Raw genomic sequence first — 13,222 nt, 5'->3', positions numbered from 1 at the left:
TGAAACTTATGGGCTTGTAGTATATCATTATTTCTTAAGTTTTCACTTTAATTTTCAGATTTAGAAGGCAAAAATTAAGAGTACTTTGGCTTTCTTTTCACAAGCGAATAGGTTTTGAAATAATTTATAGGCCTTAATGATTTAAAATAAGTTTAAAAATTTTATCTGGAAAAAACATCAAGAACGCTAAAAGATGACTAATTCATCTTTCAAATATTTGCACAGGAGGAGATTGCTGTGGCATGGGAAGTGATTCGAACAGAACCTATAATTGTCCGACTACACTGTTCGCTTACACAGTATTTAAATGGCCCAGGTTAGTTTTATTTCTCTATTATTTTGAATGTTCATTAGTTGTGCATTATGTAAAATGACTGTTCATTTGGTAATTCTGAACATAAATGCAGCTATCTTCATAATGATACTTAAATATACTTGCATCCTAACAGAGGTGCTTTATGACCAATATAACTATTGGAAGCAGAAACATATAACATTTAGTTTTATAGTTTTCAGAAGTTGACAAGTTGCTGTGAAACAAACACAATAAAACCTAAAAGAGAATTTTGCATATAATAGATTCTCAGTAAGTATACTTAGGGTTGCTCTTAAGTTTAATTATTTCTGTCTCTGAACCTGAGATTTAATTTTAATGTTTACTTATCTCACCTTTGATTACTGATGAATTTAGCCTAAGTGTAACGTATTTCTGTTTTTGAAAATGGAGATCATAATAATATTTTTGTTTTCCAATACCTGAAGGGATGATTTTGCTTTATCTCAAGGAATAGTTGTTTATAACACAGGACCCTATTATAAATCTTGCCAAGACTTACTGGATTTAAATGTTTTCTCTGCCTACTAATTCTCTCTCTCTCTCTCTCTCTCTCTCTCTCTCATACACACACACACACACACACACACACACACACACACACACACAACACACACACACAACTGCATCTATTCATATTATTGCAGTTATCTACTGCTGCAGAATAAACCACTTTAAAACGAAGTGGCTTAAAACAACTTCTCTCTCACCATTCTTTGGGGCTCAACTGGGCAGCTCCTGCCTGGGGTCTCCCGTGCCTTTGCAGTCAGGTGGTGGGTGGGGTTTATGTCATTAATGGCTCCACTAGTTGGATGCTCAAGATGGTTGGATTTCAGATGGCTAGCAATTGATACAGGTGTCAGTTCGGGACCACGCAGGGCTCAGCTGGGGCTATTAACTAGAGTGTCTCCTTACACAAGGCTTCTTCGTGTGGTTTGGGCTTCTTGTAGTATGGTGACAGGGATCCGAAAGCAAGTGTTCCAAGAGACAGGGTGTGCTAAAAGGCTCAACGGCTCTTTCACTGTATTTTGTTGATCAAAATTGTCAATGGACCCACCCAGAATAAAGGGATAGGGATATAGACGGCACCTCTCGAAATTGTGGCCATGTTTGATCAGCTGTGCACACATTACCGTGGTCTCTGCACATTTCTCTTTAGGCATATCAGGGAACTTATATCTACTGTTAGTTTTCACATAAGAAAAATATTTGCCCTTTCAAGTTCATGAAATATATAGGAAAGTCTCTCATTTTGAAAATGTCTCTGTTGTCACCATTTTTTAATTTTTGGATAATGTATTCTACTTAAATAATCAACATACCGTAACACATAGTAACTGATGTGATTTATTGCTAGGCAAAGACAAATAGATGTTACATATCTTTATTCTGATTACTTCAAATATATAGAAATGTAATAAAGAAGAAAAATAATTCCTCATAATCCCTCTATACTGAGAAACCTGTAAATCGGTTGGTGTTGTTTGTTTTCTGTGCACATGTGGTTTATTTTCATAAAGTTCATATCAAATTGTATAGATATCTGTGTGCCTTAATGTTGTGTCATGAGCCTGTCCTCCAGTCGTTAAATATTCTAAAATGGAATGATTTGTAGTATCTGCACAATATTCCAGCCTGTAGGTGTATGCGTTTTTGCTGTTTTCGCACGTATTCTGCTGTGTCGCTAATATTTTTCTTTCTTTAGTGATTTGAAATGTACTTATTCTATTTTATTCTGATGGTGGTTAAAAGCAAAAGAATCCCTCATGTCTGAACTTTTTTTTTAATTAATGGGGTTAGGAAGAAAATTGGGTCATTTAATCTCTACTAACCCCAATTCCATCTGTGCAAGGTGACGATGTGGCATGCTTTTATGTAATCTTACCACTGTTACTCATGTGTTTATGTAATCTTGAATTTTAGGCAGAGATTTTCCATTCACAGTATCTCTTTAAAGATTTGTCACATTTGCATGGTTTTATATTTCAACAATTATATTTTAATTCACGTTTAGATCATTTTATTGCTCAATACTATTTATTTAGTATCACAATTCATCTGTAATTTCTTATTTTTTCATCTTTGTTAGTTGATTTACATGTTTACTAGTTTGTAAACTAAAGAAACGTGAGGGTTATGCTTCATTTTTCATACCTAAGAATGACTCTTTGTTTTGTGAACGAGACAAACTTGACCAACTATAAATTTATGGGCTCATAACAGTTCTCCCCAAAAAGGCAAAAGTGCTTTAAAAACTTCTGCTAGTCTGTGTCTGAACTGTTTAACTTTGTTCATTTGTAAGAAATCTATCTTGGTTTTGTTTATGTTTTGTTATGTGTACTTATCGAGGTATTTTTTTCTCTTTCTCCTTGATACTACTCTTTATATATTTATTTTTGATTGGTATGCTTACCTTCTTTATCTGCTCACCCCAGTATATGTAGATTGGATCTAATTCCTGTATCCTCCATGCTGTTTATCATTTCTCTTAGTCTTTCATCCGTCACCTCTAATTTTCTAAGTTTTTTTCATTTGTCTTCTACTCCATTGAGTGAATTTTTTTCATAATTTAGTCTTTGATATAATGTTCCCCTATTTTTAATTTTACTACAATCTCTGCTGATACCATATTTTCCCCTCTTTATTATCAATTGCTTTCATTTTATTTATGCATCATTTTGAATTTTGTTCACAAAATCAATAATTGTTCAAGAATTATAATTTTGTTCCTATAGATGTGAGTTTTGTCTTCCTCAGAATTCAAGCAGTGTCGAAATGCACTTCTTTCAGAAATTAGTGTGATTTGTGTATAATTTCTTCCGATAAGAAGAGTAAAAACTCTTTATAATGAAAACAGGAAATACAGAGACAGTGTGGGGAAAAAAAAGGGATAGTAAAGAAAGAGAATTCCAGGGACTTCCCTGGCGGTCCAGTGGTTAAGACTCCACACTTCCAGGGAGTGCGGGTTCGATCCCTGGTCGGGGAACTAAAAGATCCCACATGGTACGCGGCCAAAAAATAAAAATAAATAAAATATTAAAACTTCTTTAAAACAAAAAGAGAATTCCACATTTACTCATTTACTGTACTCTAGAGTTAGTTCTGATAAGAATTGAAGAAATACACCTCCTTATCCAATTTGAAGTTAAAAATAAAGATTATTTTTATTGTACATGGGGAAATATACTTTAAAAAGACAAGGTTGTTATGATTCTTATGGTACTATGTATTTTTTCCAGAATTGCTGGTATATAAGTCTAGTTTATGATCTCAAGGACAGGGCTGCTTTTAGTTTAAAGTGATAAATAGCTGATGTTATTAAAAATGTTTGCCTGTGCAGATCCTCTCATTATTGATACCTGTACATTTACACGATCACAGTGTGGGACTAATTTCCACATATCTTGAGCGACCCTCACTTATTGCCTTCCCAACCTAAATTATGAGACAAGGAAAAATTGAACAACTTCTACCTTTTGTAAAACAGAAAATATTTTACTAGTATATCTTTCTCATTCTATTGCCCCCCAAACTGAATGCTGTGGGGAGTTTGGTTGAGGTAAACTTTTAATTTTGGAAGAATAGACATTTCTATAATATTTATTACTTTTCCTATAAAGAAGCATTTATCTGTAGATTCTACTTTTAAATGTTGTACAGTTCTGTGTTTTTTGGTTTTCGTTTTGCCTTAAATGACTGATTTTAGCTAAATTTATTCCTGAATATTTGTGTACTACTTGTTTGCTTAATGGCACTTTTATAACCCAGTTTATTTTCTAATTGATTGTTTTGGCTATCAAAAATCTATTACCTTCCTTTTTTAAATTGTGGTAAACATAATATAAAATGTACCGTTTTTAAGTGCACAGTTCAGTGGCATTAAATACTTCCACATTGTTGGGCAGCCATCACCACCATCCATCCCCATAACACCATGTGTTCTTTTTTTTTTTAGCATCTTTATTGGAGTATAATTGCTTTACAGTGTTGTGTTAGTTTCTGCTGTATAACAAGGTGCATCAGCTATACATATACATATATCCCCATATCCCCTGCCTCTTGTGTCTCCCTCCCACCCTCCCTATCCCACCCCTCTAGAATATACTCCTATACATATAATATATTCTAAGAAAATACTTAGTAGTAATTTGATAATTATTAGCATCATGATTTAACTTAGTAGATATAGTACAGGAACAAATTTTATTCTGTATGTGACTTGCTTTTCGTATGATGGCATACAATTACTTTTGTTTACTTCTCACCAACCATCTTGTACATTGCAATTTGGAGTTTTAGTCCTCAGCATTGAAATGTTTTTGGTATTTCTTCCTGTTCCAGGACAAAAATCAGAAGAATAAAAGGTATTTGTTTAATAAATTGCTGTACTTTAAAAAAAATCTATTACCTTTACAAACATTAAAAAAAATTAATCTAAAACATTTTTAGGTTTACAGAAAAACTGCAGAGGTAGTACAGGGTCCTCATACACTCTACATCCAATTTCACTGATTACTAACATCTTATATGAATACATTAAATACAATAAATTACAATAATTAATTGCATTAATTTTAATAGTAATAAGAATTTTGTCACTTGAATTTTGGAATATTTTTAGAAGTAACATCTTGTTAGCTCTTTCAGTGTATTCCAAAATTTGGGGTCATTCAGATTTTATACTACTAATTGAGTCAATGTTGGTGACATTTATTTTCTAGCTATTCATAGTATGAATAAGTTTTGGCCTTTGTATTATTAATTTATAGGATAATTAGTATATTCTGGATAAACAGTTGTGTCTGTTAGATCTCTTCTTTCTCTCTATATGTGTCTTATACAATTTTCTTCAGTGAAGATTTCAGTTCTAGTGTGTTTTGGATTTTTCTGCATTTTTTTAAACCAGGTCCTTTTTGCTTCTTTGCCTCCATCTTCCCAGTTACTTTTCCCATCTGCCTGAGAAGAAACTGTGTCTTCTTAAATCTTAGAGAGAGCACACTGTGTTCTAGTTTTGTCATCTTTTTCTTTAAAAAATAATTCCCCTGAGTTTTCAAGTTAGGATTTTTTATTCACTTTTCTATAGCCTTGGGTTTGGGACACATGGGATTGCAGTGATGTACTCTCTATGTTAAGGATTAGAATGTTTTCAGGAAAGAAACTGATGGCTGATATAACACCCATTTTCTTTGATCAGTGGAGTGTTTGTATCTCAGACTAATGGCCAAGATGGTGAGGCAGTTGGGGATACCAGCCTGGTTTACTATGTGGAGCATGTGTGGTCTGAGACTGTCCTATTAATAAGACAGTCTTTGCTCTGTCTTATTAATAACTAACAGTTATCCCAACTGTTAGTATGAATGGTGCTACCCGTGCCCCTGTGCAATATCATCCTTGCATTTGCATGCTAGCTTCCATCTCCTTTCACCTAATTAAGATACCCTTCCAGTAGTTGTCTCTCTCCTTCTTGTACTGTTCATGTCTCTTTCTTCTGAAAGATTTCCTTCAGAAAAAGAAAAAAAAATCCTCTCATCTTTAAAACAAACACCTTTAGACCTCAAATCACTCTTAACTTAGTCCCTAACACTCTGCTTCCCATGCCTGTTAAATATCTTCATTAAAGTTGTCTCTATTAGCTTACTTCAGTTTTTTTTAAATTCTATTTTTTTTTCTACAGCAGGTTCCTATTAGTTATCTATTTTATACATATTAGTGTGTATATGTCAATCCCAATCTCCCAATGCATCTGACTACCACCACCTCCCCACTGCTTTCCCCTGTTTAGTGTCCATACATTTGTTCCCTACATCTGTGTCTCTATTTCTGCCTTGCAAACCGGTTCATCTGTACCATTTTTCTAGATTCCACATATATGCATTAAATATGATATTGTTTTTCTCTTTCTGACTTACTTCACTCTGTATGACAGTCTCTAGGTCGTTCCAGTCTCTACAAATTCGTTCCTTCTTATGGCTGAGTAATATTCCATTGTATATATGTACCATGTCTTCTTTATCCATTTGTCTGTTGATGGGCATTTAGGTTGCTTCCATGACCTGGCTACTGTAAATAGTGCTGCAGTGAACATTGGGGTGCATGTGTCTTTTTGAATTATGGTTTTCTCTGGGTATATGCCCAGTAGAGGGATTGCTGGGTCATATGGTAATTCTATTTTTAGTTTTTTAAGGAACCTCCATACTGTTCTCTGTAGTGGCTATATCAATTTACATTCCCACCAACATTGCAAGAGGGTTCCCTTTTCTCCACACCCTCTCCAGCATTTGTTGTTTGTAGATTTTCTGATGATGCCCATTCTAACCAGTGTGAGGTGATACCTCATCGTAGTTTTGATTTGCATTTCTCTAATCATTAGTGATGTTGAGCAGCTTTTCATGTGCCTCTTGGCCATCTGTATGTCTTCCTTGGAGGAATGTCTGTTTAGGTCTTCTGACCATTTTTCTTCTTTTCTTTTTTTTTTTTTCTTGCGGTACGCGGGCCTCTCACTGTTGTGGCCTCTCCCGTTGCGGAGCACAGGCTCCGGACGCGCAGGCTCAGCGGCCATGGCTCACGCGCCCAGCCGCTCCGTGGTATGTGGGATCTTCCCGGACCGGGGCCAAACCCGCGTACCCTGCATCGGCAGGCGGACTCTCAACCACTGCCCCACCAGGGAAGCCCCTGACCATTTTTCAATTGGGTTGTTTGTTTTTTTAATATTGATCTGCATGAGCTGTTTATATATTTTGGAGATTAATCCTTTGTCTTTTGATTCATTTGCAAATATTTTCTCCCATTCTGAGGGTTGTCTTTATGTCTTGTTTATAGTTTCCTTTGCTGTGCAAAAGCTTTTAAGTTTCATTAGGTCCCATTTGTTTATTTTTGTTTTTATTGCCATTACTCTAGGAGGTGGGTCAAAAAAGATCTTGCTGTGATTTTTGTCAAAGAGTGCTCTTCCTATGTTTTCCTCTGTGAGTTTTATAGTGTCTGGTTTTACATTTAGGTCTTTAATCCATTTTGAGTTTATTTTTGTGTATGGTGTTAGGGAGTGTACTAATTTCACTCTTTTACATGTAGCTGTCCAGTTTTCCCAGCACCACTTATTGAAGAGATTGTCTTTTCTCCATTGCATATCCTTGCCTCCTTTGTCATAGATTAGTTGACCATAGGTGCATGGGTTTAACTCTAGGCTTTCTGTCCTGTTCCATTGATCTATATTTCTGTTTTTGTGCCAGTACCATATTGTCTTGATTACTGTAGCTTTGTAGTATAGACTGAAGTCAGGGAGTCTGATTCCTCCAGCTCCTTTTTTTCCTCTCAGGATTGCTTTGGCTATTTGGGGTCTTTGTGTCTCCATACAAATTTTAAGATTTTTCTTCTAGTTCTGTAAAAAATGCCGTTGGTAATTTAATAGGGATTGCACTGAATCTGTAGATTGCTTTGGGTAGTTTAGTCATTTTCACAATATTGATTCTTCCAACCCAAAAACATGGTATACCTCTTCATCTGGTTGTGTCATCTTTGATTTCTTTCATCAGTGTCTTATAGTTTTCTGAGTAGAGGTCTTTTACCTCCTTAGATAGGTTTATTCCTAGGTATTTTACTCTTTTTGTTGCAGTGGTGAATGGGAGTGTTTCCTTAATTTCTCTTTCTGATCTTTCATTGTTAGTGTATAGGAATGCAAGAGATTTCTGTGCATTAATTTTGTATCCTGCAACTTTACCAAATTCATTGATTAGCTCTAGCAGTTTTCTGGTAGCATCTTTAGGATTATCTGTAATATTTAGGATTTTCTGTATATTTTAGGATTATCTGTATATACTGTCATGTCATCTGCAAACAGGGACAATTTTACTTCTTCTTTTCCAATTTGTATTCATTTTGTTTATTATTCTTCTCTGATTGCCGTGGCTAAGACTTCCAAAACTATGTTGAATAATAGTGGCAAGAGTGGGCAACCTTGTCTTGTTCCTGATCTTAGAGGAAATGCTTTCAGTTTTTCACCATTGAGAATGATGTTTGCTGTGGGTTTGTCATATATGGCCTTTATTATGTTGAGGTAGGTTCCCTCTGTGCCCACTTTCTGGAGAGTTTTATCATAAATGGTGTTGAATTTTGTCAAAAGCTTTTACTGCATCTATTGAGATGATCATATGGTTTTTATTCTTCAATTTGTTAGTATAGTGTATCACATTGATTGATTTGTGTATATTGAGGAATCCTTGCATCCCTGGGATAAATACCACTTTATCATGGTGTATGGTCCTTTTAATGTGTGTTGGATTCTGTTTGCTAGTATTTTGTTGAGGATTTTTGCATCTATATTCATCAGTGATACTGGTCTGTAATTTCCTTTTTTTGTAGTATCTTTGTCTGGTTTTGGTATCAGGGTGATGGTAGCCTCATAGAATGAGTTTGGGAGTGTTCCTTCCTCTGCAATTTTTGGAAGAGTTTGAGAAGGATGGGTGTTAGCTCTTCTCTAAATGTTTGATAGAATTCACCTGTGAAGCCATCTGGTCCTGGACTTTTGTTTGCTGGAAGATTTTTAATCACAGTTTCAATTTCATTACTTGTGACTGGTCTGTTCATATTTTCTATTTCTTCCTGCTTCAGTCTTGGAAGGTTATACCTTCTGATGAATTTGTCTGTTTCTTCTAGGTTGTACGTTTTATTGGCATAGAGTTTCTTTTAGTAGTCTTTTATGAGCTTTGTATTTCTCCGGTGTCCGTTGTAACTTCTCCTTTTTCATTTCAAATTTTATTGATTTGAGTCCTCTCCCTCTTTTTCTCGATGAATCTGGCTAAAGGTTTATCAATTTTGTTTACCTTCTCAAAGAACCAGCTTTTAGTTTTATTGATCTTCGCTATTATTTTCTTTGTTTCTATTTCATTTATTTCTGCTCTGATCTTTATGATTTCTTTCCTTCTACTAACTTTTGGTTTTGTTTCTTCTTCTTTCTCTGGTTCCTTTAGGTGAGATGTAAGGTTAGATTGTTTATTTGAGATTTTTGTTGTTTCTTGAGGTAGGCTTATATTGTTCTAAACTTCCCTCTTACAACTGCTTTGCTGCATCCCATAGATTTTGGATTGTCGTGTTTTGTTGTCATTTTTCTCTAGGTTTTTTTTGATTTCCTCTTTGATTTCTTCAGTGATGTTTTGGTTAGTTAGTAACGTATTGTTTAGCCTTCATGTGTTTGTGGTTTTTGTGTTTTTTTCCCTGTAATTTATTTCTAATCTCATAGCGTTGTGGTCGGAAAAGATGCTTGATATGATTTCAGTTTTCTTTTTTTTTTTTTTTGCTGTATGTGGGCCTCTCACTGTTGTGGCCTCTCCCGTTGCGGAGCACAGGCTCTGGACGCGCAGGCTCAGCGGCCATGGCTCACGGGCCCAGCCGCTCTGCTGCATGTGGGATCTTCCCGGACCAGGGCACGAACCTGCGTCCCCTGCATCGGCAGGCAGACTCTCAACCACTGCACCACCAGGGAAGCCCTGAGTTCAGTTTTCTGAAGTTTACCAAGGCTTGATTTGTGACCCAAGATGTGATCTGTCCTGGAGAATGTTCCTTGTGCACTTGAGAAGAAAGTGTAATCTGCTGGTTTTGGATGGAATGTCCTATAAATATCAATTAAATCTATCTGTTCTATTGTGTCATTGAAAGCTTGTGTTTTCTTCTTAATTTTCTTTCTGGATGATCTGTCCATTGGTGTAAGTGAGGTGTTAAAGTCCCCCACTATTATTGTATTACTGTCGATTTCCTCTTTTATAGCTTTTTGCATTTGCCTTATGTATTGAGGTGCTCCTGTATTGGGTGCATATATATTTATAATTGCTGTATCTTCTTCTTGGATTGATCCCTTGATTATTATGTAGTGTCCTTCCTTGTCTCCTGTAACATTCTTTATTTTGAAGTCTCTTTTATCTGATATGAGTATTGCTACTCCAGCTTTCTTTTGATTTCCATTTGCATGGTATATCTTTTTCCATCCCCTCACTTTCAGTCTGTATGTGTTCCTAGGTCTGAAGTGGGTCTCTTGTAGACAGCATATATATTAGTTGTTTTTCTGGGGTTTTATCTTCTTCCTTCATCTGGTACATAGTCCTCTGCCTTTTCATTTGGTCTGTCTTTCTGTGAATGTCATTTTCATTCCACAGGCTGCAGGATTGTAGTTCTTCTTGCTTCTGCTGTCTGCCCTCTAGCTTCCTTCATTTTCTTTCCTCATTTTTTCTCCTTGAATACGCTGTAGATGTGCTTTGGATGCATCATTTCACAAACACTGCTCTTGTCAATGTCACCAGTGACTAGAATATTGCTTAGTGACCCCATGACCAATTTTGAATCCTCATCTTAATTAACTTAGCAGCATTTGATAACAGTTGTTTACCCCCTCCTTGGAAATTTTTTTTGAATATATGTCCAGATTAACATATTAATTCTGGAATCTTCCACCCTCCCAACCATTCCTCTTCAGCCTTGTTTGCTGAGCCTCTACATACTGAATGGCTCAGGCTGAATCCTTAGACTTCTCTCCGCCATCTACACTCACTCGTTTCTCATCCAGCCTCGTGCCTTTAAGTACATATGTATTTTTGCTCTTCCACATATAAGTCTTTTTTTTTTTTTTTTGTCTGTGCTGTGGGACTGGTGGGATCTTAGTTCCCCTACCAGGGGTTGAACCCGGACCCTCGGCAGTGAGAGCTCGGAGTCCTAACCACTGGACCGCCAGGGAATTCCCCCCACATTGATGTCTTTAGCACATTCCTCTCATCCGAAATGCGTAAACACTGGATTTCTTTATCCAGTTGCCTACTTAACTTTTCCACTTGAGTGACAAATAAGCTTCTCAAATTTACAATAGCCGGAGTCAAGTTGGCAGTCTTCCCCGCTGCTCCAAACCTGATTCTCTTGCAGTCTTTCACGTACCAGGAATTGGTACGTTTCATCCTTCTGGTTGCTCAGGCCAAAAATCCTTTGATTCATCCCTGACTCCTTTCTTTTTCTGACACTTTAAATTCAGTCCATCAGCAAAATCTGTCAGCTCTCCCAGAGAGTGTGAATCCAAAATGTTCACCATCTCTGCTAATCCAAGCCACTCTACTCTTCCCTTAATTACTGTAATGAGTTCCAGACTGATTTTCCTATTTCTATCCTTGCTCTTTACAGGGAACCTACACTGTTTGTGGTCCTTTTCTCATCTCGTCTCCTAATGAGATACCTTGTTCACTCCTCTCCAGCTCTCCCTGCTGGTCCTAGAATACTGAAGCACATTTCTTCCTCAGGGGTACTGCCCTGTGTTTCCTCTGGCTGGGATCCTTTTCTTCCTGCCATATTATCTGATGTGGAAGTCTGTTTATGCCCACATAACCTTCAGCCCCCCCACCCTTTTCTGTCTTTATTTTTATCCAGAGCCTTTATCACCACGTGACATTTAATCTATTTTCTTATATATTTTTTGTCTGTCTCCTTCTCTTTACTAAGGCTCATGAGAGCAGGGATATTGGTGTGTGTTTTTTGCTACTCTATCTATAGTGGCTGGCACAGTGAGAAAACAATAAATACCCTTTAAACCGGTGAATAGTGAATGGTGAGTGACTCTTTTGGAGGTTATCAGTTTCATAAGCAGCATAGTTATTAACTTATAGAAATCTATATATCTGATAAAAATATGAAGCACACGAGAGGGTGTGCAGTGAAAAGTGAGTATCCTATGCCTACTGTCATCCTCCATTGTTTTATTCTTTAAAAAAGGTCTGTGTGTATACCAACATGTCTCTCTTCCACCTAAGGAATAGTGTGCAAACTATCCTACACATGGCTATTTACACTTAATATATATTTTTGGAGATCATTCTTCATTATTATATATATTGTGCATTTACATATGCGTATATTACACATTAGTATATATAATATATACTAACCTAGAATGATCTCCAAAATCTCTCTATAAAGCATAAATAGCCATGTGTAGGATTGTGTGTGGACTATTTTAAAATGTGTATGTATGTATATACATATATATTACATATACATAGTAATATATATATATATATATATATATATATTACTTTTCAGACTTTTTCCTGGCTGATGGTTGAGTTTCAACTCAACATTTAGGCTGATTTTTTTTCCTTTGCAGTGCCCACTGTTGATGTCTTTCAGATTTCCACAAAAGAGAGATTTGGACTGGGACATCAGCTGAAAAAGTAAGTTTTCCAATGACTAAAAAACAAATTTCTATTAAAGAGAACTGAGTTCTCATTTTGCTCACCACTCCCCGCCCCATTTTTATTCAACAAAGCTTTTTGAAGTAAATGCCTCAGGAGCGGAAGTCGTCCTGATGCTAAGAGCTGCATCAATAATTTAGTTGGCAGAGCTCACCTTAGAACTGAGCCAGATTCCTTCCATCTGCCCCCCCCTGGATTCACTCTCCTCCCTCTAACATCCTGCCTTCCACCTGAGGAGGTGGGCATATAAAAATTAGAAGATAAACCCTTAATGTTTAGAATTCCACATCTTTGAAACTAAATTCAATTTGCAACATATATTTAGCACATTATATTATGCAGTGTTTTCTTTTTAAGGACTCAGTATAGATTCATCAGTTGTAACAAATGCACCACTCCCGCGGGAGATGTTGATAATAGGGAAGCTATGGGCAGGGGCATATGCGAAATCTCAGTACCTTCCTCTCAATTTTGCTGTGCACCTAAAACCGCTCTAAAAAAATAAAGTCATTAAATTAAAAATAATTTTTAAAATGAGGGAGAAAATTGGATGAGGGAAAAAAAATCACAGGGGAAATTTTCTCAGTTTCCTGTACCGGATTAGGTATCCTTTTCCAGTGCAACTGGCTTTGTTTTTTCAATTGGATTTTGTTTTTCAAGCCAGTATCTTACA

General features: G+C 36.2%; 1 protein-coding gene across 2 annotated transcripts in view; it reads left to right on the top strand.

Annotated features, from left to right (window-relative positions):
* Positions 1 to 13,222, top strand: part of PARP8 (poly(ADP-ribose) polymerase family member 8) — a 178,133-nt gene that overhangs the window by 115,448 nt on the left and 49,463 nt on the right. For both annotated transcript variants that reach the window (XM_069540613.1, XM_060009513.2), the window contains 2 exons: positions 226 to 316; positions 12,462 to 12,528. In XM_069540613.1, the coding sequence (XP_069396714.1) occupies positions 226 to 316; positions 12,462 to 12,528 (158 nt within the window). The remainder of the gene's footprint in view (positions 1 to 225; positions 317 to 12,461; positions 12,529 to 13,222) is intronic.

The sequence above is a fragment of the Delphinus delphis genome, chromosome 3 (assembly GCF_949987515.2).
Source record: "Delphinus delphis chromosome 3, mDelDel1.2, whole genome shotgun sequence".
Lineage (NCBI taxonomy): Eukaryota > Metazoa > Chordata > Mammalia > Artiodactyla > Delphinidae > Delphinus > Delphinus delphis.
The sequence above is the reverse complement of the archived record's forward strand: the minus strand, read 5'-3'. Positions and strand labels throughout refer to the sequence as shown.